This window comes from Notothenia rossii (genome assembly GCF_949606895.1).
Source record: "Notothenia rossii genome assembly, chromosome: 2".
Lineage (NCBI taxonomy): Eukaryota > Metazoa > Chordata > Actinopteri > Perciformes > Nototheniidae > Notothenia > Notothenia rossii.
The window spans coordinates 91,587,272-91,615,227 of NC_136904.1; the positions used below are offsets into that span (position 1 = coordinate 91,587,272).

General features: G+C 41.1%; 1 protein-coding gene across 2 annotated transcripts; it reads left to right on the top strand.

The window, feature by feature from the left end:
• The first annotated feature begins 380 nt into the window (after positions 1–380).
• Positions 381–27,956, top strand: LOC307028723 (protein NLRC3-like). 2 transcript variants are annotated; one of them, XM_079663990.1, is made up of 10 exons: positions 381–410; positions 729–853; positions 11,135–11,370; positions 11,558–13,370; positions 14,163–14,336; positions 15,994–16,167; positions 16,561–16,728; positions 18,051–18,091; positions 18,258–18,285; positions 27,338–27,956. In XM_079663990.1, the coding sequence occupies exons 2-10, from the start codon at positions 729–731 to the stop codon at positions 27,354–27,356; spliced, it is 2,778 nt and encodes a 925-aa protein (XP_079520116.1). In that variant the 5' UTR covers positions 381–410; the 3' UTR covers positions 27,357–27,956. The 2 variants fall into 2 exon arrangements, with proteins under 2 accessions (XP_079520116.1, XP_079520115.1); XM_079663989.1 differs by lacking the exon at positions 27,338–27,956 and adding an exon at positions 18,385–19,547.

Consider the following 27,956-nt stretch of genomic DNA (forward strand, 5'->3'; position numbering starts at 1 on the left):
ATGTCTTATATGTCTTAAATGATATGATGAATTGGAAATGGGGGACCCTGATGTAAACAAGACGAAAGTCTTTCTCTGGTCTGCATCCCCTTAACAATTGTATGTTTTGAGCTGTACTGTACTGTACCCAATATACAAGCTGTTAATAAACTTTTCAATCAATCAATGGACGCTGATGTGTGGATGTTGTGTCCTTTTGATAACTTTGTTGAGCTTGTTTTTAGCTGCATGTCTTTTTCTATCTGACTGAACAAAGTCCCTGTGTGTGAACTGGTTCAGCTGATAAGGCTGGTTTTGAATCAGAGGGAGAAGCTGCAGACAAGGAAGGGAAGTTGAAAGTGAAAGTATGAAGTCAAACTTGTCAGACTGCCAGACCCCATTTTACAGCTCGACAGGAGGAGAACAACAGGGTGAGTGTTAACACCAGGATCTGCTTTCTAACACATTTATTCTTTATTCTGTCAAACTGGATGTCATAAAATAACTTATTGGTTAACAATCTGCGTCCTAGAGTCCAATGAGATTTCTGCAAGTGTTGTACACTTTTATTATTTCCTGTTTTCTGATTCGTCAGAGTTAACATGTGACAGCCCAGTGCAGTCAAAATGGAGAGCGGCCTGTCTGAAGTCTGACTGATTTCATGTATTTTAACTGTGTGTGTGTGTGTGTGTGTGTGTGTGTGTGTGTGTGTGTGTGTGTGTGTGTATCTCTATCTCATACTGGAGAAGATGAGTGATTTAAAAGATGAGGAAGAGGACACATCTTCAGTCTCCAGCTGTCTGCCTCTGAAGAGTGACTGGTCTAAAGACTATCCTCCATATTTCAGTAATGAACCTGGACCCTCAGACACAAAGTAAGAGTCTCTACTGTAAACTGACCTGAAGAGGATCCAGTTTTGATGTAATCTAATATATTAAACTGTTCTTTAATGATATCATGTGAGCAGTTTGTAAAGGGAAAACGCAGCAGAGTAAGCTAACATTATCCAAGGATATTTCAATATACAATTATATTATCATTGTATCTGTCACAGATCAGAACCATTTTATACACAGATAATCTGTGTATAAAATGGTTTTAAATAGCAACAATGTTATATCAATTCTGATTCAAAAACTATATACAGTATATTGTCCAAAACATTATTGAACTACTTGGGCATATCTATGATATGTCTTTTTAAGGTGTTTATTAATAATAGTGATAACCTGGTGAGCTGGTTGTGTTTAGCGTTAGCAGATAAAACTGTGTTTTGTGAAATCACATATTGAGTCAATGCAAAGACCCAGATCCGTGCCTGACAACACGAAGGAAGTGAAGATGTTAAATTCATGTCACCTGCGTATTCGTGCAGCGTGACACATTTCAACTTGAGTGTAAAGTTTGTGACGCTCTGTTACAAAAAGCTGTCAGTGTTGAGATTGTGCTCCTGTGGTCTCTGACGGTCTGAGGGGAATCAGAGAGGAGAACAGAGCTCTACAGCAGCTCATATTCAATCAGGGTTAATGTTCCTGTATAAACCAGAGACTGTCTGTGGTGCAAACAATATAGTGACTGCTGTACGTATGACTTCATGAAGTCACTCTGAGTGCTGATGGAGCAGCTAATGTTAGCCTAGCTTTAATCCAGAGGTGCCCAGTACGTCGACCACGGGGGCAATGCTGGTAGATCACGAGTCATTCATACAAAAAAAATCCAGCTCCGTTAAAATAGACAAAACAGGTTTTGATCCCTCCTCTTGGCCTCCCTGCCACTTAATTCAGGAGTTTACTTGATTGACAGAAAAAGCGACCTATCGCTTTCCAGTCTGTTAACCCAGAATGCAAAGCGATACAAAATCAGTCAAGGGCCGGCCGGGAAAACTCAAATTAAGTTAAAGCGACAAACAAGAGACAAACAACAAAATGAGTGCGGGACCGAGCAAAAAGCTAAAGACATACCACTTCCACCCAGAATGGGAGAAAGAATATTTTTTTGTGATGTCACATTGAAAGGTTATTTGCCTTATTTGTAAAGCAGGCGTCGCTCTGCCAAAGAAAGGTCACGTGGAGAGCAGAGCCGGCCCGACCCATTAAGCGACATAAGCGGCCGCTTAGGGCCCCGCAGCCACTAAGGGCCCCCTAGCAAACTTTTTTTTTTTATCTCAGTACACCGTCGCCGTGATAAGTATGTTTAATTAATGTTGTTAATAAGCCTAGATTGCCAACTCTCAAAGTCATGTATTATATTATTGAATATATTGTAATTCGCACTGCGAGGGGGACCCAAGTTCCCATCAGCAAAAACACGTGGGTTTCCTATCCTGGCTCCAAAATGGTGGAATGAGCTCCCCATTGAAATCAGGACAGCAGAAAGCTTACACATCTTCCGGTGCAGACTGAAAACTCATCTCTTTCGACTCCACTTTGAGCGATTGAATTACTAACAAAGCACTTATATACTAATAAAGGGCTGGCTTATCTAAAGCCAGTTGAGTAGCACTTGAAATGTTTTAGCTCTATGAAACCTGATGTTCCCGTGTTCAGTGAATGCAACAGAGGCAAGGCACCAGACCAACCAGAGAGTTGAATGGAAATAAACATCTGTCTTATATATTGGCTGACAGGTACCTATCCTGTGAGCTGTGACAATGTTTAAAATAAACTGTCAGACTCAGAGTTTTTGAAGATGGACATAAGAACATTCGTCCTTAAAAAAGACGACAATTCTCAAGTGGTGGTTCACACAACAACCCCAGAGCCACCACTTGAGCCAGGTAAACAAGGTATGTACATGTCAGTAACTTCCAAGTTATGCGAACATGTAAGCAAAGCATAAATTACCGCTACGTTGACGTTAGTGTTAATTTCGTCAGCTATTTTTTTATTTAGTTTTAGTCTTAGTCCTGTGTTAAATTTCCTTTTTAGTTTTAGTCATATTTAGTCACCTTCATCCTGTTTTTATTTAGTCAAGTTTTAGTCGACTAAAAGTCTGAGCATTTTAGTCTTATTTTAGTCGACTAAAACAGTAAATATTTTAGTCAAGATTTAGTCGACTAAAAGTCTGAGCATTTTAGTCATATTTTAGTCAAAGAAAACGAATTATTTTAAGTCTACTTTTTGTCAATGAAAACTGTTGAGTCTTTTTTAGTCATCAGATTATATAGAACATTTCAGTCAAACTAGTCTAGCCAAAACCAATAATTTGTCATTTTAGTCAAATTTATTTCACAATAAGATTATATCTTGTCCTTATTTGATGAAAAACACAGGTTGATTAAGAATGCAGCTTTGCAGAGAGTATCTGGTCAGGTTGTGGTGTTTTTACCAGCTGTGTTATGGCCACATTGCTTCCCTTCTGATAAAACAATGCATTCGCTTTTTTCCTCCGCCTCATGGGAGTGAACATGGGCTCAAATATCACATCGTTTCTTTCTCCCAAGCAGTGGTGGCTTTAGACTTTTTCGTTGTCAGTCATTTTGACGGACAGGATTGTAAAATTTCCGTCATAATCCATTATTACCCGTCGAGTGCACAATTTATCACTCACTCGCGCTGATGAGGGGGGGGGGGGGGGGGGTGGGTGTTATTCGGTTAACACGACCACTGCTCCCAAGCCCTGTTGTTGTCATTTTATTTTCTGTTAAATAAGGCTCGTTAGACCCAAGTCTTCCTGACAATTCACAGTGTGCCGCTGCCCGGTCATACTTGCCAACCTTGAGACCTCAGAAATCGGGAGCATTTCAAAAATGCAAAATAGGGGGGGAGGGGGGGGGGGTGCTAGTTTATCGCCGGAGCTGTTAGATTAACATTAACATGGTTATTGTAGTACTAAGTGCAATGCCTTGCGGCCTGTAGCACCATCCTTGATGGGAGCATATGTGTGGTCAGGAAAGGAGTGAGCAGAGAGTAGAGTAGTTGTCGATTCTTGTTACCATGGAAACCAAACAATGGTGTAGCTGTATTAAAGTCCGAGTGGAAGCAGTCCTGAGTAAATCTGATTTTGTCAGAAAACGGGGGAAATATGACCCCGGGAGGAAACCGGGAGAGGGCAATGAAATCGCGAGTCTCCCGCGAAAATCGGGAGGGTTGACAAGTATGTGCCCGGTGTAATTCAAATGAACCGCTGCGCGCAGCAAAGACACACAGCTGCTGCCCAGCCGCAGCACCGGAAATGGAACTGCTGGGAGAAAAACTGACTATCAGAGATGTAACGTTATCTTTGATAATATTTCGTCTCCTCATTTTTCGTCAACGAAAGTAAAGAGAGATTTTGGCATAGTTTTTATTTAGTAAACTACATTTTCGTTTCGTCACTTTTCGTCAACGATATTGCATGATGATTTTGTTACAGTTATTGTTTACTGCCGTCGGTGCCGGTGTTACAGTATAAGTTGAGTCATGACAACTGGCGACATTCAATCAATGTTTATTTATATAGCCCAATATCACAAATGTTACATTTGTCTCAGTGGACTTCACAGTTTGTACAGAATATCAGTATGACAATACGACACCCTCTGTCCTTAGACCCTCACATCGTACAAGGAAAAACTTCCAGAGAAAACCCCACAGTTTAAAGGGAAAAATGGGAGAAACCTCAGGGAGAGCAACAGAGGAGGGATCCCTCTCCCAGGACGGACAGACGTGCAATAGATGCCGTGTGTAAATTGAAAAGATAATACATTTGCAACATAGGTAGTCCAAATGTTTTGAAATGCATGTGTGTATAATAAGAAGATGAATCCACGAGGATATCCATCCAGGACTTATGATCCAGGACCGCAGCCACGACTCAAGATCCAGGACTCGCAATCCATGACACAGGACCGCAGGATCATCCATGACTCCGGATCCCGGCGTATATAGACACCAAAAAGAAAGAAATTTGGGGAAGCTGGGTTAATCGGAACATGAGAGTACACAGGTATAGACAGAGAGAAGGAAGAAGTAAGATGTCCCCCGACAAACTAAGCCTATATCAGCAAAACTAGGGGCTGAATCTAATCAGCCCTAACTATAAGCTTTATCAAAAAGGAAAGTCTTAAGCGCACTCTTAAAAACGGATAGGGTGTCTGCCGTCCGAACACAAACTGGAAGCTGATTCCACAAAAGTGGAGCTTGATAAGAAAAGGCTCTGGCTCCCATTGTACTTTTAGAGACTCTAGGAACAACCAACAACCCTGCATTCTTGGAACGCAATGCCCTAGTAGGACAATAGGGTATAATGAGTTCTTTAAGGTAAGATGGCGCCTGCCCATTAAGGGCTTTGTAGGCGAGAAGAAGAATTTTAAATTCTATCCTGTGTTCTATAGGGAGCCAGTGTAAGGCAGCCAGAACAGGAGTAATGTGGTCCCTTTTCCTAACTCTGGTTAGTACACGAGCTGCAGCATTTTGAATCAGCTGAAGCGACTTGACTGACTTCTTGGTACACCCTGATAATAAGGAGTTACAATAATCCAGCCTTGAAGTAACAAATGCATGGACTAGTTTCTCTGCATCGTTTTGAGGCAAGATATGCCTGATTTTTGCAATGTTACGTAGATGGAAGTAGGCGGTCCTTGAAATTGATTTTATGTGGGCGTTAAAGGATAAATCCTGATCAAATATAACACCAAGATTCCTTACAGTCTCACTGGAGGCCAAATTAATGCCATCCATAGTTAATATATCTTTAGATAATTTGTTTCGTAGATTCTTCGGGCCAAGTACAATAACTTCAGTTTTGGTCGTGTTTAACATCAAAAAATTTAAGGTCATCCACGTTTTTAAGTCCTTGAGGCAGTCTTGAATTTTATTTAGATGATTAATTTCATCAGGCTTGATTGATAAATATAGTTGAGTATCATCCGCATAACAATGAAAGTTTACAGAATGATTCCTTATAATATTGCCTAACGGAAGCATATATAGGGTGAACAAAATAGGTCCAAGCACTGAGCCCTGTGGCACTCCATGGCTAACTTTGGTTTGCATGGAAGATTCATCGTTGACACGTACAAACTGAGAGCGTTCAGATAGATAAGACCTAAACCAGCCTAAAGCAGTTCCCTGTATGCCAACTAAGTGCTCTAGTCTTTGCAATAGGATATCATGGTCGATAGTATCAAATGCAGCACTAAGATCGAGTAAGACAAGAATAGAGACAAGTCCCTTGTCAGAGGCTATTAGAATGTCATTTGTGACTTTAACCAGAGCTGTCTCTGTGCTATGTTGTGTTCTAAAGCCAGACTGAAAATCTTCAAATAAATCATAGTTTCTTAAGTAATCACACAGCTGTTTTGCGACTGCTTTCTCAAGAATTTTTGAGAGGAACGGAAGATTAGAAATAGGTCTATAGTTGGCTAAAACCTCTGGATCGAGGTTGTGCTTTTTAAGAAGCGGTTTTATCACTGTGACTTTGAATGATTTTGGAACATAGCCTGATAATAAAGACATATTCATAATATTTAATAAAGAAGTGCTAATTAATGGAAAAACTTCTTTTAACAGCTTAGTTGGAATCGGGTCTAAGATACACGTTGATGGTTTAGAAGAGAGAATCATTGAATTTAATTGTTCAAGGTTTATGGCTGAAAAGCATTCTAGTTTACTATCTAGTGTAATATTATTAGAACTTACGTTTCCGGGAGCTGTTGATAACACTATACTGGTCAAAGGCAAGAGGTCATTGATTTTGTTTCTAAGAGTAACAATTTTATCGTTAAAAAAGCACATAAAATCATTACTACTGAGTGCTATGGGACATTCTATTATTTTCGTCATAGGAATCCGGGGCGTGTACATTGAGGACCCATTGTTGACTTACCAGGAAAGAAACATCGTTTGTCGTTTACGTTCATCTTTTGCTATATCTGCCTTCCTAAGATCCATTTGCTGCACATTCAGTACTCGTATGTGAGGTTGTGGGGCAGAGGCCGATATCGTGACGCTTACTGGGAGGTATCGAACATTTCAAAGTAGGTGACTGTGTGGATGCCTGTTCAAAACATTGCAAACTTCAATAAATCATTTAAATTATATATTTGTGTCCGACTTTCATTTGTTCATCGTTCTTAATGTGATGTATATTAGCTTTGATAGCTGTCCATACCTTCAGACAGCCTAAAAGTAAAACACAAGTTGTTTATTCACAGCCTGAACGCTCATCAAGATGACTGGATCAGTCATGACAACTTGTGTTCAGCTCCGATTAAATTGTGATATCAATTCTGTAGCTAACCTCCAGGGATCACGTTTATTTTATGAAATACCTGTATCCCTCTCATCACAACAAGACTCTACACTGTGCAGGAAAAACAATTACATACATGACAATAACCTTGATGCATGGGAATTAAACACACAAACTATCTTCCGTGGCTATACTGATATGTCACAGTAACGGTAAACCACAGAAAAATAAGTCCAGCGGGGCACAAGTTGAATACATATAATACGGTAGTTCTATTATGCCTTTAAGCCTATACGTTTAACCCATAAGAACCAGGACCCATTTCTACTTTTGGGGAAATTAAGGGGAACGTCATTTAGACTAAATAGACACATTTCTGACAAGTAACCCCCCCTAGTGTCAAATATCTGGGCTTTAATGGTAAAGTAACTCTTATTTATAACTTAATTAACAAGGATGATGTTTTGGTTTGCATTTGTTTGAACATACTATGAATTGAAGAATAAAGCATATGTTAACTAAATATAATTGAATCAGCTAAATTAACTGACCAGACCATACTCATATTTCTAATTGTGCATATATGTCACTCCGGGTTTACTGTGAATGTTTAGGGTTAAAGTCCCGATGTGACACCATGTGTCACAGCAATATTTATGGCATTTGTTTCATATCAATTTCATCAAGAAATGTTTCCACAACAGGTTAAATGTAATCAGAATCAGAATACCTTTATTCGTCCCACAGAGGGGAAATTTACATTTGTTACAGCAGAAAAGAGCCGAAGACAGCTTAATGTTTAACAAATGACATCTCATGTAAGCATTTTTATTCTTAAATGGCTTGAATATTAACTTTAGCAACAAAAAACCTTTCCAAATCTAGCTAGTTCTGTCACATGTTTTAGCCTGACACATGGACATCTTGGACATGTTGTTATGGGAAGACAAAAGCAAATGACAAGGACCATGACCCCAGACTGTTCAGTGTGTGTCACTTAGGGACTTCATGAGATAGAAAAATCTCATGAGGAATCTGTATAAGGAACTTTCCAGAACCTTTAAATTTCATGTGACACCCGTGTCTAAGCAATTCTGTCTGCCTTCCGTGTTCCTTTTGTTATTTACTTCCTCTCTGCCTTCTTCTGATGATTTATCTGTTAGTTTGTGTGTTTAATTCCCATGCATCAAGATTATTTTCATGTATGTAATTGTTTTTCCTGCACAGTGTAGAGTCGTGTTGTGATGAGAGGGATACAGGTATTTCATAAAATAAACGTGCTCCCTGGAGGTTAGCTACAGAATTGATATCACAATTTAATCGGAGCTGATCACAAGTTGTCATGACTGATCCAGTCATCTCGATGAGCGTTCAGGCTGTGAATAAACAACTTGTGTTTTACTTTTAGGCTGTCTGAAGGTATGGACAGCTATCAAAGCTACTATACATCACATTAAGAACGATGAACAAATGAAAGTCGGACACAAATATATAATTTAAATGATTTATTGAAGTTTGCAATGTTTTGAACAGGCATCCACACAGTCACCTACTTTGAAATGTTCGATACCTCCCAGTAAGCGTCACGATATCGGCCTCTGCCCCACAACCTCACATCCGAGTACTGAATGTGCATCAAAGTGATCCTATGGAGGCAGATATAGCAAAAGATGAACGTAAACGACAAACGATGTTTCTTTCCTGGTAAGTCAACAATGGGTCCTCAATGTACACGCCCCGGATTCCTATTACGAAAATAATAGAATGTCGCCAGTTGTCATGACTCAACTTATACTGTAACACCGGCTCGTCATCGTCTCGTTTTCGTCATGGAAAAAAAGGTCGTTGACGAACATATTTCGTCATAGTTTTAGTCAACTAAATGAACACTAGTTGAACACATTCTGAATGGTTGAGGTGAAGCTCTCTAGCGGAGAATACAGCATTTTCAATAACTCTTCCTCAAGAGCGAAATCCAACGTCTGGGAGGCTTTTGGTGTCCTCCTAGATGCAGAAAATAACCAACATCCCAGGCTTTTTGAGCCAAATATGCAACTGCGTGTGTTAATAATTGCACGTTTTCACTGCTTATATATATGCGGGTTCGGGTCGGGTTGCGGATCTTGGGCCGGCGGGTCGGGTCGGGTTGCGGAACTAATTGGCAATATGTGCGGGTAGCGGGGCGGGTTCGGTATTGCACGTCGCGGGTGCGGGGCGGGAGCGGGTCTTGAAAATCAGACCCGTGCAGGACTCTGCCTTACAGTACACAGTTGATCCTGAGTCCTGTCAGTTAAAGTGTTTCATAGTTAGCTTAGCTAAGCATCAACCTAGCACTGAAATATATGGATCTTATGTGACAGTGTTGTGAAAAAGTCAGCTGAAATGGTGGCATAGTTGCCACTGCTTTACGTATCGACAGCATGTTTGAACGTATTTGCAGACGTAAATGTGGCTGTTTGGCCACTGACGTTGCCATAACAACACCTGAATGTAAATGTGCAACCTCTTTTTGTGACAGATTTTTGCATGAGATTATAATTCTTCTGAATGATATTCCTATTGACAGCTAGTTTTTATGTGAACATTATGAGATGTACAGCCAGAGAGAATAAATGAAAAACAGTTATGAAATACTATATGACAAAGCAAGAATACAGTTTGAAAGGGGAGTGATTTGTAAAATATCCATAAAGAAAAATATTTTTACAGTTCTGTTTCATATGGGTGTTGAGAGATGTATCCATAGATCTCTTAATTTTGCTCTCAAAGGGCACCGGATTGATGCTTTTAACTTCAATATTTAAAAAAAAATCTTACCGGGGGAGCATGCCCCCGGACCCCCCAAGAGGAGGTGAGGACCCCCCTAGAGGATGTTAGGTCCAAGGTGTTTATAATCTTATTTATACAATATGTGTGCTTATACTAACATCATAAGACAAAAGTCGGTTCCGTGTTGTGTGAAGTGAGAATGCGCTAGAGCGAGGGGGGCCCCTAAGCCAAAGCTCGCTTAGGGCCCCCAAAAGTCTAGGGACGGCCCTGGTGGAGAGGCATTATCGGAGCGTTCACAAGGCATATGACAGCGACTTCCCTCCGAGTAGCGAGTTGAGAAAGAGAAAGGTTGTGTATTATTGCTACAAAAACATTATCTCGCAGTCTTAGTGTCGCCAACTCGTTTCTAACATGCAAAAAGACAAACAAATACATCTATGGTCGGTGTATTTTCGATCTATCCAATCGAGACGAGATCTCTCTCTCCCCCGTCTGTGTGCGAGGGGGCGGGGCAGTTTACACACACACACACACACTCCAAGGTGTGGTTAAATGTTACCCGTCTTGAGGTGGACAATGCTCTTTGCCAAGATTGTTTAGCATGTAAGGGCGGTAACACGAGCAATTTTTCTAAACATTTAGCAAAAGTGCTCCACATTCAGACGAATGCACCGGGTTCGACTGTCTTTCTAGAAGCTCTGTAGCCCCGCCCCCGTCCACGAGTAACGTTTCCACGTCAGCAACACACGCAGTTAACACAATGATACAAACATGGGTTAATGATTAGAGGTAACAGAGTTACTCTTTATTTTGTTAAAGTTTCAGCTATTCTGTTTACAGTTCTGTCAGCAGATTATTTAATACGATTTGTTAAAACATTGTTGTTTCTTTTGATGTGAAATATTATTTATTTAATTTAAATAAAAAAGCAATGTTAATTTTGTTCACAATTTGTTAAGTTAATTTAACAAACCAGGTTAATACAGCTGTGTGTAGATTCAGGGAACATGTGCTCCTCTGGGTCATGAATCCAGAGAGGAGGCTCTCTGGTTTCATGATCATGTGAATTGTAAGCTATCTACCTGATCACAAGGGGATATATTATATAGATCTTTTTTAAAGATCAAACTAGAATGTGCCCCCTTGTTGTAGCTTTGGTGAGAATCAGCCCCTCTGAAGTAAAGTGCTGTAAAGGACGTGTTCCTCTCCACAGAGGGAAGAGGAAAAGATATGTTCCTGTGGAGGAGCAGCTGTCCAGCTGTGCTCTGTGTCAGGACGTCCTGAAGGATCCAGTCTCTACCAGCTGTGGACACTGGTTCTGCAGACAGTGCATCACCTCATACTGGGAGCACAGCCCTCCATCAGGAGACCCCTCCTGTCCCCAGTGTGGAAAAAGACCCAGAACCAGAGCTGGCCTGCAGACAGCCAGTCAGAGCAGCTCTGTACGAGGTGAGAGGCCGAACTCATGCAGCGTCTTATTCCTCTTCCTGGTTCATTTGTTTTTTATTAGGTATTCTGTTGAAGAACAAAGACATTAAAGTATTTATAAAACATTTAAACTCAGTCTGTTTTATTAGTTTTATTGTTATATTCTCAAAAGCATTTCCTGATTCTCTCCTGTTTCCTTCTCTTCCAGCAGATAGTGGTCTGCAGGAGGTTCTAGATGAACACAGGCTCAGTCTGAGGAGGAGATGTGAACGTGTGACTGAAGGAACTGATCAAAGTGAAACCCTCCTCAACAGCATCTTCACTGAGCTCTACATCACACAAGGCCTGAGTGAAGAGGTTAATACCCAACATGAGGTGAGGCAGCTGGAGACAGCTTCCAAGAAGGAGACCCTCCATGACACTCCAATCAAGTGCCAGGACATCTTTAAAGCCTCACCTGACCAACAGACTCTCATCAGAGCGGTCCTGACCAACGGAGTCGCTGGAGTTGGAAAAACCTTCTCAGTGCAGAAGTTCACTCTGGACTGGGCCGAGGGTTTGGGAAACCAAGATGTCAGTTTGGTGATCCCGCTCTCCTTCAGGGAGCTGAACCTGATCAAAGGTGAGCAGTACAGTCTTCTCAGGCTGCTCCATGTTTTCCATCCAACCTTACAGAAGCTCACAGCAGAGCAGCTGGCTGTCTGCAAAGTGCTGCTCATCTTTGACGGCCTGGATGAAAGCAGACTTTCTCTGGACTTCAGAAACAATGAGGTTGTGTCTGATGTCTCTCAGCAGTCCTCAGTCAACGTGCTGCTGACAAACCTCATCAGGGGGAAGCTGCTTCCCTCGGCTCTCGTCTGGATAACTTCCAGACCTGCAGCGGCCAATCAGATCCCTCCTGAGTGTGTGGACAGGGTAACAGAAGTACGAGGCTTCACTGACGCCCAGAAGGAGGAGTACTTCAGGAGGAGATGGAGTGATGAAGACCTGTCCAGCAGAATCATCTCTCACATCAAGAGCTCCAGGAGCCTCCACATCATGTGTCAGATCCCAGTCTTCTGCTGGATCACTACTGCAGTTCTGGACAACATGTTGACTACAGACCAAAGAGGAGAGCTGCCCCAGACCCTCACTGACATGTACTCACACTTCCTGCTGGTCCAGACCAAGAGGAAGAAGCAGAAGTATGAAGAGGGACATGAGACGAGTCCACAGCAGCTGACGGAGGCTGACAGGGAGCTTCTTCTGAAGCTGGGGAGGCTGGCGTTTGAACATCTGGAGAAAGGAGACATCATGTTCTACCAAGAAGACCTGCAGCGCTGTGGTCTTGATGCCAACGAGGCCTTGGTGCACTCAGGAGTTTGGACAGAGATCTTCAAAAGAGAGAGTGTGATCTTCCAGAAAACAGTCTACTGCTTTGTTCATCTGAGCATTCAGGAGTTTCTGGCTGCAGTCTACATGTTCTACTGTTACACCAACAGAGACACAGAGGTACTGAAGGACTTCCTGCAGGGAGACTGGGACTATAAGAACAGTAAAAACAGAGATCAGGATTACCCATCCCTGGATGTCTTCCTAAAGGGAGCCATGGAGAAATCCCTCAGAAGTGAAAATGGCCACCTGGACCTGTTTGTCCGCTTTCTCCACGGCCTCCCTCTGGAGTCCAACCAGAGACTGTTAGGAGGCCTGCTGGGTCGCACATACAACAGACCAGGAACCATCCAGAGAGCCATCAGCAACCTGAAGAAGATGAGAACAACAATCTCTCCTGATAGGAGCATCAACATCTTCCACTGTCTGACAGAGATGAAGGACCTCTCAGTACATCAGGAGATCACAGAGTTCCTGAAGTCAGAGAACAGATCAGAGAAGGAACTCTCTGTGATCCACTGCTCTGTTCTGGCCTACATGCTGCAGATGTCAGAAGAGGTTCTGGATGAGTTGGACCTGATGGAGTACAACACATCAGCTGAGGGACGACTGAGACTGCTTCCAGCTGTGAGGAACTGCAGGAAGGCTGAGTAAGTCCAGATGTGATCAACTTTATAAACTAATGTGGATCAGAAGTTTAATTATTCAAATAAACACTATAACATTTCTGCTGTTTAAATACTGAGAGAGCAAAATAAACCAACACTGTTCTTCTATTTATTTATAATAATAGTTAAACTGAAGCGTTTCTCTCTTCATATTGAGTGATGGAGGCGACATGTCAAACACATGAAGGACTCTAGAGGTTCCTCAGCATGTGATCACACCACACAGCAGGACTTACAGTTATCAGTTATTATTACTTTCTAGTAGCTTCTTTATTTTAAACACACACACGTTTTTATCACAATGTTTTAGAGTTTAAAATCAGATCTATATCATATCCCACCAATACCAGAGTTATGTCTTAATACTCATACAGTGAGAATATCTGATGGTATTCAGTTTAAAATATTGAAACTTTATTGGTTTGTTAACTGTGTTTGTGTGCACAATACATTTCCAGATGCTCAGAGAAGCCAAAACATCCATCATTCACATCTAAATATGAATGAACATTTAAATATGTACATCTCTAATATTGTCACGTGATTTATTTAATTTCTGTTTCCTTGGTAACAGTCAGTGACAGCAGGAGCACAGAAATGTGATCAGATCACACTGACAACACATTACACTCTATTATCATATAGTATTATATATAAAATGGACTAACAGCAAATCTCAATCAGAACATATGTCAAATATGTTTTTCATCAAATGCTTGAGGTCATTATGTTTCCTCTTTTTTAACACATGTTGTAATATATGTGTTATTATAGACTTGCTAGCTGTGGACTCTCAGAGACTCACTATGAAGTCGTGGCCTCAGCTCTGAAGTCCGACCCCTCCCATCTGAGAGATCTGAACCTGGGTTACAACGATCTGAAGGATTCAGGAGTGGAGCTGCTGAGTTCTGGACTAAAGAGTCCAAACTGCAGACTGGAGGCTCTCAGGTCAGTTCACTGACTGAACTTCCTCTGTTTGTGTTTATCATTTTCTGAATTTGAAAAAAATACATTAAAATTATTGTTCAATTTTTTCTAAGGACTGAATATTGATCAGAGTAACAAAGAGAAGGTGAATGTGTGAGGGAGAGAGTTTGAGCTTCCTCAGACTCACAATGTACTCCATGAGTCAGTGGAGATGCTGTCAGTACTGATGAGCTGTGAGGGAGATGAAGGAGTTGTTGAACATCTGATCAAAGTTAAAGTTCCAGATTATCAGTGGATTGTTTCTACATCATCTCTGACATTAAAGGGGACCTATCATGCAAAAGTCACTTTCTGATGTCTTCTCTACATCACCATGTGTCCCCGGTGTCAGGAGACTCACAAAGTGTCAGGAAACAAACCCCTCGGGGGGGGGGGACAAATTAAGGCTTAAAAATATGAGATAATCCATAATCTTCAGTGTGGTTAGCTATGAAGCTTCCAAAACTGTGTGCAACAGTACAGTATGCCCACACAAACTGCAGAACACTGGTGCTTTGGGAACACTCGCGTGTGTGTGTTACTTGCCAACCCCACCGATTTTCGCGGGAGAAAACTGAGCAAGAATCGACAACTGGACCGTCTGTCGAAATAAAATACAGGTCCAGCCCACACATATGCTCCATGGTGCTACAGGCATTGCCCTTACAACTACAATAAGCATGTCAATGTTAATCTAAAGCTCCGGCGATCCACTAGCACCGGAGTCTCCACCTGCAGACGCAGCCATCCTCGACAACTACTGTAGCTGACAGGGCGCCTTTTGAGCATCAGATCTGACGACGCTGATTGGCTGAAATTATGTTTGGGCGGCATAGTTTACAGATAGCAACAGTCAGCTTGTTGGCTGCTGCTGCTCTGGCTGAGGGCTCCTTTCTACCGCCCGGATGAGAGAGGGTAATGATACACGCTGCGGCCAGGCAGGAAACATGTGACTTATCAATAACCTTAGACATCGTAAAACAATTTTAAACGAGATTTTATTGTAGATTATACATTTTACTGATACCAACTACATAATATTTACCTTGTTCATTAAAAATAAAATAAAAAACATTATTATTTTTAAATATATATATTTTTTAATTTTTAATGACAATCAAACATGTGGGAAGAGGGGGGGCGGCGCCCCTAGCGCCCCTATGGGCCGTTCGCCATTGCCCACATCTCTAAAAACGGGGGAACAACGGAGCTGATCCAGATTTGCTGCGTCATGACGGCATTACTAAAATGTGGGCGGGCTTTACACCAACTGGCCAATCAGAAAAGTTGCTGTTAGAAACAATGAAACGTGCTCTGGAAGTAATGATCTGTGTTTATATTAGCATGCTAACACTCAAAGCTAACCTGTACTGGAGAGAGTATGTGTGTGAAGAAGCAGCTGAAACAGAGGGATATGAGGGATTCCTAAAATGCATGATCTGGTTGGTATTTTGAGCAAAACACATCATAGACATGTTTTTATATATTTGTATATATGTGAGACCCATAATATATGCCTAAAGACAGCATGATATGAGACCTTTAAAACCCTGTTTAACTCTGAACAGATTATTAAACCTGGAGTCATTTCAAACGGGAACATAGTTTTCTAAAGTTACATCATGTTTTCTTTATTCAGACTGAGGAGCTGCAGTTTGTCAGAGATCAGCTGTTCTGCTCTGATCTCAGCTCTGAAGTCCAACTCCTCCCATCTGAGAGATCTGGACCTGAGTTGGAACGCTCTGCAGGATTCAGGAGTGAAGCTGCTGAGAGATCTTCTGGAGAGTCCAGACTGCAGACTGGAGACTCTCAGGTCAGTTCACTGACTCTCTGTTACTGCTGGAGATCTCATGTTTCATTAGTTATTCAACCTGATTCTTCTACATCATTAACTTACATCCATTAAGTTGTAAATGTTCTTTTATTCATACTTTCATTTGAAGGTACTACAGTAAGAACTGCAGAGATACATGTTGACTGATTCTTAAAGGAACTGTAATAGATGTTAGTTGTTAAAAGTAAATCTATGTTTTTAATGTTTAGTAAACGATAACGTCTGAATAAAGTTCATCTGAAGTAATATTAGTTTTACAGGATAAAGTTAACTTTCTGAAGAAGACATGTTTTTGTTCCCATTCATTTCAATGTTGAGTAACACATCTGATTATAAACTGATTGTTATCCTCATCATGTTTTCTTTATTCAGACTGAGGGACTGCAGTTTGTCAGAGATCAGCTGTTCTGCTCTGGCCTCAGCTCTGAAGTCCAACATCCATCTGAGAGTTCTGAACCTGTGGGACAACGATCTGAAGGATTCAGAGAAGCTGCTGAGAGATCTTCTGGAGAGTCCAGACTGCAGACTGGAGACTCTCTGGTCAGTGAGGGGTCTCTGCTGGTTCAGCAGTATTGTATTAAACACAGGGAGGTGTTTCTCTCACTGGGGAAACAGATCAGAGATGTTACCCACTGACTGCAGGCTCTTTCATTCTTCCATCAACTATAGAAGGCCAGCTGGAAATGCAAAGCCACACTTTAGTAATCGACTCTCTAACAGACATATGGGATTTTACAGAAGAGCGGGAAAGGTAGTCTGTTCTAATGGGATGCTTTTAGTTTCTAGCCCAGGGGTGTCCAAACTGCGGCCCGGGGGCCAAATGCGGCCCTCGGAATCGGCCCTCAGCAAATTCTGAAAGTATAATGAAATACGGCCCACACATGAAACTTCTGCTTGTCTTGTACTTCTTAAATATATATGTAAACATTTATTACACAGTAGTATTCATGTGTTAATGAGCCCACCTTTAAAATAGATTCAGTCAATTGAAGCTGAAAACATTTTCTAACAAATCTAACTTGATAAGAAAAAAGCCCAATAACTTATTGTTATAACAAGCGTGAAATAAACCCTTCATATTTCCTGTAATTATAATCAATCTGAAGCTCCTGCTTTAAGGAATGAGCTGCTGACAGAATAAAGTAAACCCTCTGGAGAGCTGAGAGCTGTTTGTTTCTTAAAGCATCTTCAAGTAACAAGCATCCTTTCCTTCATTTGATTGAGTTTCCTGACTTATAACTGAACTTATGAGGCAACATACCTCTAGAGCAGTGTTTCTCAAACTTTTTCATACCAATGACCACTTAACCAATAAAAAAACACTCGCGGACCACGTAACTCCAGAAATATCAAAAAACACATCGTTTTTCTAGAACAGATTACAAATCGCCTGAAAATGGTACAAACAAGTGGCAACATGTGTGATGAAGGTGTTGCGCTGGGCTATATCATGCAATCGAGAGTGAAACTTAACCTAGCTCCATTGCGGAGATATTCCCGCGAGAGTGCGGAAAACTTAAATGTATTTATTTATTTTAAATGTGAAATGTTACCAATATACTCACGGACCACCAGTGGTCCGCGGACCACACTTTGAGAAGCACTGCTCTAGAGAGCGGCCCAGACCTTTATATATTTTTCTGTATACGGCCCTCGGTGAAACAGTTTGGACCCCCCTGTTCTAGACCAATGACTGGTTACTTCCTGTCATGCAGCTGAGAGCTGTGGCAGGCAGTCGTAGTGTTTGCAGAGAAGATATGATGGGATGGAAAGCATGAGATCAGGACTCTGAAGCTGACTCAAAGAACAAACACTTATTTTAAACTGGATCTCAAACTGTTGGATTGTGTTCGTCTCTACAGGATCAATGATGAGACGATCAGAACCACGATCCAGAAGACCTGTGAGTACTGAAACCATATCCTCCATTCATCAAGATATGAAACTCTTTAATGGAGCGTGACCTCAGAGGAAAACAACACTCTTCTTTCTCTCTTTATCATTTGAGCTGTTTCTCTTTGTTTCATCATCATCATCATTATTCTCTCTCTCTCTCCTTCCCCTCTCAGGTGACAGGAAGTGGAGACACACAGAAAGGTGAGAGGTCGTACCGTGTGAAGTTTATTTATTGAGGTTTCAACACGTTTTTCTGGTGTTCCAGAGAAATCTGCAAGCTCAGGTTTGATTTGTTCTCAGTTTCTTCATCACGGGGCGAGTTTGAGACGTACAGAGGAGCGTGGAGGCATTTTGGAAAACAAAGAAGAAGGCTGCAGCTGATGAGAGACTTCCTGTTAGCTCTCCTCAATATTAAATGAACAAAAACAATCAAAAGCTTTTGTTAAGAAGAAAGATGTGTTGCACATACTCCTGCTGCTACCTACCACCACCTCCCACCCATCCCGGCACCAAAGAGGAGACTCCATCGACCCCAGATACCCCAACTCACTCTTCTTCAGGTTAGCTTGGAGCCCCGCCTTTACCTGCCCCAACATCTCACTTTGAACGATGTTGTCATCCGGATATCTGCATACTGACAGTGGGACGCAGGACCCGGTCAATGAGCTGCTGGAAGGGGGTCCACTGGACTGGAGGGGCGCTTGGATCTGGTGATGCCTTGCTCTTCCTGAAAGGGGAGGACACCTATCTGCCATAGTTCTTCCACCTGAGGACTGAGTTCGGCATCGGGGGTTCCAGTTGGGGAGGAGAGACTCTGGGGGGCATCCGATGGCTCCTGAATAGGGGGGGCCCTTGGAGTGTCCAACCTAATGATAAGAATAATAATAATGCATTTTATTTGTAAAGCACCTTTCATTGCTAAAAGTAATCTCAAAGTGCTACAAGGGGCAAAATATACTTCTTTTTTTTTTTTAAAGAAACACAAGTTTAATAAAAGGCTTTAAAAAAAAGAAAGGGTTTTAGGCTCTTCTTAAAGGAATCAGTGGTTTGTGGAGTCCTCAGTTTGTCTGGGAGGGAATTCCACAGGTGAACAGAAAGCCCCCCCATGGTGCGGAGTTTGGTCCTGGGGGGGGAAGCAGATGGTTGGTTGTAGAATGGAGGTTGGGTGTGGAGGTTTGTGAGGAGAGTAGTTCCTTGAGGTATGAAGGAGCGTTCCCGTGGATGCCCTGATGGGAGAGGAGCAGTGTTGTGCTAGTTACTGAAAACCAGTAACTAGTTACCATTACTAGTTACTCCTTTTCAAAAGTAACTCAGTTACTTTACTGATTACTTATATCAAACAGCTGTGAACAGTAATGCATTAGTTACTTAAAAAAAGGGCTCCCATTAATGCCCTTATAGCCTTCATTTCAGTACTGTTATTGCATTGGAGAATAATACAATCTGTTGATCAAGAAATAGGAATAGTAGAAATAGCCTGCATGTGTTCTACAACATACCGTGCAATGGCTTTATCAACTTTTCCCTGGCTAGCAGTCCCTCCGTTAAAATCCAGCCGCTGTTGCTCAGGTGGAGGAGGGGTGGCGTCGGATGAGTCTGGGTCTGTGGTCTTAGCTACTAGCTTCGTCCCAGCATGTTGTTTCTGCAGATGTTTCAACAGATTTGAATTGCTGTTTTGGGCAGTAGATAGGATCTTTGACCCGCCAAGACACAACTTACATTTAACTAGAACGTTCTTTTCTTTGTGCTCGACAAAAGTGAAATAGTGAGAATATCTCTGTTGTGAATATATAAGACTACGAAATTTCGGTTGACCGTTTATTGAACACGTTGTTGCATACGCTCCTATGACAACACCACAACAACACAACTGTATCCGGTTCACACATCCCAAAAACTCCCGGTGCCATCTTAAAGGCACAGTCACACCTGATGTGACACATACATAACAATCTCCAGGCGGAGGAACTCGACTTGAGCTCCGCTGCCGCCACGATAGTCTTGTTAGTAAACACAAACACGCCCACAGCGCGTCTCCGCATGTGACACAGGAAGTATCTCAGTACATTTACTCAAGTACTTAAGCACAGTTCTCATCTCTGTTCGCCTCGCTGTTGGCGCCGCTCACCAACGTCTGGGAGCCGAGACTATATACAAAAAATAACGGAGTAACGCACCATGTAGTAACGATAACTGAGTTACTGAATTTAAAAAATAACGCGTTGGAGTACTATTTACTGCCAAAACTAACGGCGTTACAGTAACTTTGTAACGCGTTAGTCCCAACACTGGCGAGGAGTGAGATCTTGTATTTGAACCTAGCTGGAGGGCTATTGGTGCCCCCTGTGGACCCAAAGAGACTCTTTTGGTTGGGGTAATGAGGTGAAAGTTATCTGCACCTTAGACCCGCGGGCAAAAAATCCTTGATTATGCGATTAAACATGCAGGGTTTGATTGTGATTTTATGCGGTGAAATTGCGGGAAGTTGCGAAAAATAATATTATTTTTTTTAAATATTGGGCTGTCTTATTTATTCTCTCTCACACACAACCTGCCACTAACGTTAAACCCTTTTCCTATTCAATTAAACACATTCAATGTTTATTTATTGTAAAAGCAATGGGGCTATTTTAATCACACTCTCTCTCTCTCTCTCTCTCACACACACACACACACACACACACACACACACACACACACACACACACACACACACACACACACACACACACACACACACACACACACTTCTCCGCCTCATTCTGTTTTCATTTACTCGTTAGTTATCTGACCAGCTTCAATCTTGTAGGCTACTCACCTCGTTTCTTGTAGCCCTCCAAAGAGTTTTGGAGGTTGATGCTTCGGTGAACGTGAGTTGTTTGGCTTTCTTGTCCGCAGCAGCAGAAAGCATTTTCGAATGTTTGAATGAATCAAAGTGGGTCGTCACCGTCGACTTTCTCTAAGACGTATGCTCCAACACACAGTTGCACGGGTGCAGAATAGTTTCCCCCCACTTTCGTGAAAGACATCGGGGTTCTGCTTTGCCCAGTCTTTAGCAGAAATGTTCGTCGTGTGAGTTCCACACGTTCACTCTACGGTGTTGTTTACCTTCTGTGATGCGCGAGCTGATGATGTCACGTCATCATCATCACTACTTCACGTCAAGACGAGTTAACTTTTTTTTCCTCAACTTTGTGTGGAAAAATGCAGGGATTATGCAGCCTCTTGATAAATATTCGGCCTTTTGATAAATATGCGGCCTTTTCGAAATCTGCGCCATTTTGCTGATTATGCGGTAAATTCTGCGATCGCAGGATCGCGTTTTTCTGGAGGGTCTAGGAGAGGCTGCACTTTGGAAAAGAGGGAAAGGGAAGGCCTCGTAGGCGGAGATAGTGTTTCTTGAGTTCATCCACAGGATAACTCTAGTCCACAAGGGAAAGTCTGTCGGAGGTGAACGTGTCTTTGAAGGGGAATGTTTTCTTGGGATTGAAAGAGGGTGATATCTCAAAGGTCACTGAGGCTCCATTTCAGAATAATATATATGATATGTTTTATAATGATTGATCATGAAAGTGTTCTCAAAGCTGGTAAAGGTGCAGCTAGTTTGAATAACTTTGTATTCTGCAGGGTAGCTTGTGGATTTACTCCAGGTGGAACTAAAGTCTGATTTAAGACTTGATTATATTTCACATCATTCATCCAGATCTGTAAAGTAACTAAAGGGATTAAATACATGTAGTGGAGGAAAAGTACACCATCTACCTCTGAACTGTAGTGGAGTAGAAGTAGTACACAGTTGCATAAAAAGAAAACTAAGCTTCATCTCCAAGCCCAATGGCCTTGGAAGAGCTGCTAAGGAAAAGGAAAGACATCTGGAGACTTTGGAGAGACAGCTAACGGACAAACTCAAGGAACTGAAAGACCCTCCCTAACAGGCCGTATGCTGTTCAGCCTTACCTTGAATGACTCAGTGCAGTGTTCTGTGAAGGTTTTCTGTTTGTTTTTTCAACTCAAGGAGCTCAAAGACTGATTGAAAGTTGATTTGATTTGCATAATTTCTGATTGCTGATTCAATGTGACGGAAAATTCACCTTTGAGTTGATACAGTATATGTGTGCATATCGGGCCCGGCGCCACGAGGGGGCAAAAGGGGACATTGCCCCCTCAGTTGTATTCTTTGCCCCCTCACTTTGAGCATCATTCATCCATCAAAAAGTACAATACATGTCACAATTATTAAATAACTTTAAATCATTATTTTCCCCCAACACACGTTACTATGTTTGGATAAGATATGTGGGCAGTGTTAAATATGTTCTTTATTCTCGCGTCCAGGAGAGAAGCTTTAAAATGAGACTAAATGGAGTCTCTGAAAAGATTAAAATGGGATACTTTAATTAAAAAAGGCGCGGTAGTGTTACAGACAGAATATTGTTCCGGCAGAAAACAGCTGTGAACTGGCTCTCCTGAGCAAGAAGAGAAGCGCGAATCCCCCGTTCGGTGCCGTTATATATCCTCTGCTGGCTCCTCCCCGCCAGCCGGCTCGCCTCGCCTCTAATGTCCGTTGTTGCATTTAAACAGAGGATTGGTACTTTTCACCTTCAACATATGCTTAACACGCCTTTTCTCCTCATATTCTCTTTCATCACTTTTCATGTAACACATTCTAAACGCTGTAATCAATACTCTAAAAAATACAGAAAATGCTTCACGGCTGGTTTGGTTTCCGGTCATTCCGGATGTTGTCACATGCTACTCTCGTCTGTAAACAATAGTGTATTCAAATAAACTTTACTTTCATTTAATATTCAGCATGGTAGTATCTCGACATCTATAGTTGTAGTGTTAAATCAGTAGGTTTCGGTTTGCACCACTCCATGTCATTTCGCTACTCAATTCACCTCTTTAGGAAATCGTATATTAGCCGCATGCTAAATGCTAACCGTAGATGAAGGATTTTCAGAATAAAAGCTTAACTGCTTGTGCACAAGAATTTCTGGTTTTTCAGTATAAAAGAGCGTTTAAACTGACGGTATGTTTAAGCTACATTATACCATCAAAACATTGATTTTAATTTCTGACAGCAGGCAGTCAAGCAACGTGTAAAAAAGCCTCAGCCCCAAGTGAGCTTGTAGTCTTAATGTTAGCGTGTAAACACAGTCGGATGGGTGACCAAAACGTCCCCGTTTTCCGGGCAGAGTCCCCGTTTTCGGTGGCTGGTACCCGGTTGAAACTCCCGAAAATGTTCCCGTTTTTGAACGTGTGTTAAAAAAAATAGAGCAAGGTGAAATCAAATGTTAAATGTCAGTAAAAACAGAGTAACAGTGTTGTGCTTGTTTGTAGCGTTAGCGTATTTCTTCTTCTACTACTACTTCTTCTTCCTTTGTCTTTAATGGCAAATCGCTTCCCCTTGGAGCATATATCGCCACCTACTGTTGATTTATTAAATGTTTATATTAAATCCTTGTCCTCAGACCAGTGTTTTTGAGGAACTTGAAGATCAGCTTGTTTACTTCATTTCTTGATTTACTTTTGTATATTGACTTGAAATCCATGTTGTTTGACATCAACAAAAAATAAGACAGACAACTACAGATAGCACCACACATGATGGTTACTTAGGGCTGCCTGTATGGATCATACTGCCCCAAAGCGAGCCCTTTTACTAGAATAATGATATGTTATGTATTCTATAAACCGTATTGGTACAATGAGCGACATCTAGTGATGGATTTTGGAACATTGATTAGATTTTTCTCATGGCAGTTAGACTAGAGACAAACCAGGGGACTTTATTTTTATTTTTAATCTGTGTCTGTCCATTTGATCCAATATTAGATCCAATATTACATTTGGTTTATATATTAGTCACTTTCTTATGAAATGCCAGGTTTTAGGCCTTGATTTGAACATTCAATCCTGAAAATAAAAAATCAACCACATTAATGTTTTTTTAATCCTGACCTGACTAGAGTGGATAGTAAGTAAGTAAATCTGTATAGGAAGACGAGTTAAGGGATAGAGGAGAAAAGGTTATGGTATAAGTACAGAGCCTGTCCATTTATAAATTGAGGAAATCAATGTTAGTCTGTTAACCAAAGTGAAGGTATCTATCTATCAAATATCTACTATCTGTTATTAAAGATCTGGGGCCGTATTCACAAAGGATCTTAGGGCTAAAAGTAGCTCCTAACTGGCGAATTTAGGAGAAACTCCTAAACATAATGGGCGTGTCGGTCTTAAATTTAGGACTCCTAATTTTATTCACTAAGAGCAATTCACAAAATATTTTAGGCCTAAATGTAGCACCTAAGTTTAGGACAACTTAAAAGTCCTCGAGAGGACTCCTAACTCAGTAAGACCTATTCACAAAGAATCTGAAAATGGCTGCGAGATGAAATGTTTTGGAGACAATGGAAGACTGTGAATTGATCAAGAGGTATAAGCTAAATCGTGAGGGTATCAAACTCGTTGTGGAATTAGTGCGGGATGCAATAACATCCCTGACTAACAGAAATAACCCGATTAGTCCGGAAATAAAATGTTGGGCAACACTACGATATTTAGCAACAGGGAAAATGCAACTTTGCAATGCCGACGATTTAGGAATATCGCAACCATCAGTCAGCCGTGCCATAAACCAAACCATCAACGCGCTCTCTAGACCACATATCATCCAACAGTTTATCCGGTTTCCTTTGGACAATCAACAACTACACAGGATCAAAGCCAACTTCATGGCAATTGCAGGTATGCCCGGTGTGGTCGGTGCTATTGACGGGACGCACATACAAATAATTGCGCCATCAAAAGATGAGGACGTGTTCGTCAATAGAAAGAAAGTACATTCCATCAACACGCAGATTGTTTTTGATGCAACTTTTAACATTCTTGATGTTGTTGCAAAGTGGCCTGGATCTACCCATGATTTGCGTATTTTAATGGAGAGCGGTCTGAGGCAGCTTTTTGAGAGGCACCATGTACCAGTTGGGTGTCACTTGCGTTTAACTTTGTCTTCACTTTCATTCATCATAATAGGGGGAATTGAACGGCGGTATGGGCTGTTATTGAAAGTGTTTAAGTGCTGGAAATATGCTCATTGGATAATAGTTTGCAGGGTGCTTTTGATTGCCTCCTCGATTTAATGCAATTTACCTATTTTTATTGTTTGCTCTCTCTCTTTGACGTGCATATACAACGTCATTATCGTGGTCTGCACAAACTTGTCATCATGCGTGTATTCTGCTACCTGCACTGTCCATAACTATTTGATAGGAATACATTTCTAGCCTAGGCTATTTCCTTGTTTTAGTGGGCTCGTTTGTGGGATGTTGCGGATGAGTTTCACCGAGACCGCCTGCTCTGAACAACCAATCACCGTACTGACCGCTTCTAAACTCATGCACGAGAATCGACGTAATCCATAGCAACGGCGCGTCACTCTTAGTTCACTCTTAGTGATTTATCCTTAGTATGAGTAGGTCTCAGCGGCTTTGTGAATAACTTTTAAGAAAAAACTCCTACGTAAAATGTTTTAGCGCGAGTTAGGAGCACTCCTAGCGGAAAGATAAAATGCTTTGTGAATACGGCCCCTGAGGAAAATAACAGAATGAGAGGGGTAAATCCAGAATAAAAATAAAGAAGCAAAGAGATTGTAAAGCAGTGAGAAGGAAAAAAGCTTGGTGTGTCAATTCATTACATTGCCAGTGTTTTTCGTTGTTGTGAAAAAAAATCACCCCCTCTGATTTTTTAACAGCCCCCTCAGTCATTTCATCCTGGAGCCGGGCCTGGTGCATATAATGCCCCCTTTGGCCTAACCTGGGAGAGCCTTATGTTCACTGCCAACCTAAGGACCTCCAACACGTTAATAAGGAATGTATTGAGAAGTTATATTGCTGATTGTTGTATATTGGCTCAGCCAGGTCATATGGGAGGCCCAGTCTACTTACAGATGGGTCACTCATTTTGAAATAATCATTTGAGGATAAGTATGTGTATATAAATATGTCATTTACAACAGCTGTAAGATTCTTGATAAGCTTGAAATGCACCTTGAAAATGCTTGAAAGTGCTTGAATTTGACTTTGGAAAAGGTGTAAGAACCCTGGACAGAGTTTGGTGACGTTTTGAGGTAACGTGGGATCATGGGAGTTGTAGTCTTCACCTGCAACGCAGTCAGCTTTTCCCAGGTAGGATTCTTTTTATTTTAATTGATTAGGGCGATTTATCAGGAGCCACATTTATTTTCCACTGAGGTTTCTCTCTTCAGAACTAATAGTGGAGGAACAAACCCCCCAAAAGGCTTTAGTTATCGAGGTACCCCTACCCGAGGTAGAACAAAGCACAACCATGTTTTTTCATTACTTTAATATGTCTACTTTATGAAACGGATGGTTGTATACAAATATTTTTGGTTGATGTTTGGAACTTTCCCATAACCGAAAAAAGTGAAAATGTGGGCTCCTCTGAAGGGGGCCGTGTTGGCCTTACCCCATGTATCTCTGGAATTAATTATCAGAATGTCAAATTTGGCCCAAATGTTCACAGAGAGGTAATGCATACAATAAAGCAGATTATATCAATACCTTTTACTTTGAGCTGGATGTGCTGCACTGTTGTTTTACACTTACTTTTAATTCAATTCAGAAGTTTACTAAAGTCATACAGAGGCTCTGTTGTAGATAAGTTATACTTGATATGACATCTATAAATAGACCAAAGTGAAACATTTAGACCGGTATAGCCTACAGCACGGCGGGATTTATAAAATGCTACCCTGACGTGTAGCTGCTGTTTGCTTTATTTATTTCTCTTACATTTTGCAATGTTTTACTGTTTATTAAACTTTGGGTCAACATTACACCCTTTGTGTTCAGCTCATGCTGCTTTGAGGTAGGGCAAAAAAAAGCCTATTTGAAATATTTCCAACAGATTTTATCATCTTTTATTTAGGTTAAAGTTTATTTAATGTATCCTAAACCCATAATAATAATAATAATAATAATAATAATAATAATAATAAGACAATCACAAATGGACAGCAGCCTTTTGCTTGATGTTTGTTTGTGCAGTGCTGTCAAAGGGATGCAAGTGTGATTGTCACTTCATCTCTTTAGTTTTTAAAACCAAAACAGTATCATTTTAAATAATCCTTTAGGGATTGTTCGTCTGAAATGCTTGGAGTTACATTTTGCAATAATAATTTTGCAACCCTGTGTTTAATTCATTCATTTTTCTTTTTCTCTGTGATTAGGACAATTCTGGAGAAATAGATCTGAAAGGTGCACGTCAGATCATCAGGACAGAGCTGCTATCCACCTGGACCCCCCGTGGTGCTGGAGAAAGCAAAACGGCGATCAGGAACATCCTCCACCCAAACCTCTGCTTACCGCCGTCCTCCAGACGTATGAGAGCAGAACTGTAGAGCTCAACACTGCTGCCACTTCAGCCTTACATACTTTTACTTCAGATTAACATTTTTCATCTGTGTGCCATACATAACATCTCATTTTGCATATACTGTATATACTTATTACATTGCTGTTAACAGTTAATTTATTTAATCTAGAATTAAGGTTATATTACTTAATCTAAATTGTGTTTGTTTATATTTATCTATATTTTATCTTGCACTTTTCTGTGTCTTAGTTTCAGAATTAGATTTTTTCTGTGTCCTTTCTTTTAATAGATATTTAATGATTATAGCTTACTGCTGTTGATGTTAAATGGCACGACTGATTTCCTTTGTCTCAACGATGAAAGTTCTCATAATAGAAGACATGAAGCTGCAGAGAGAGGATGGATATATTCTGACCTCTACTTTGTGATTAGATGAAAATACAAAATTGAATTAAAATATTAATTGTTAAACA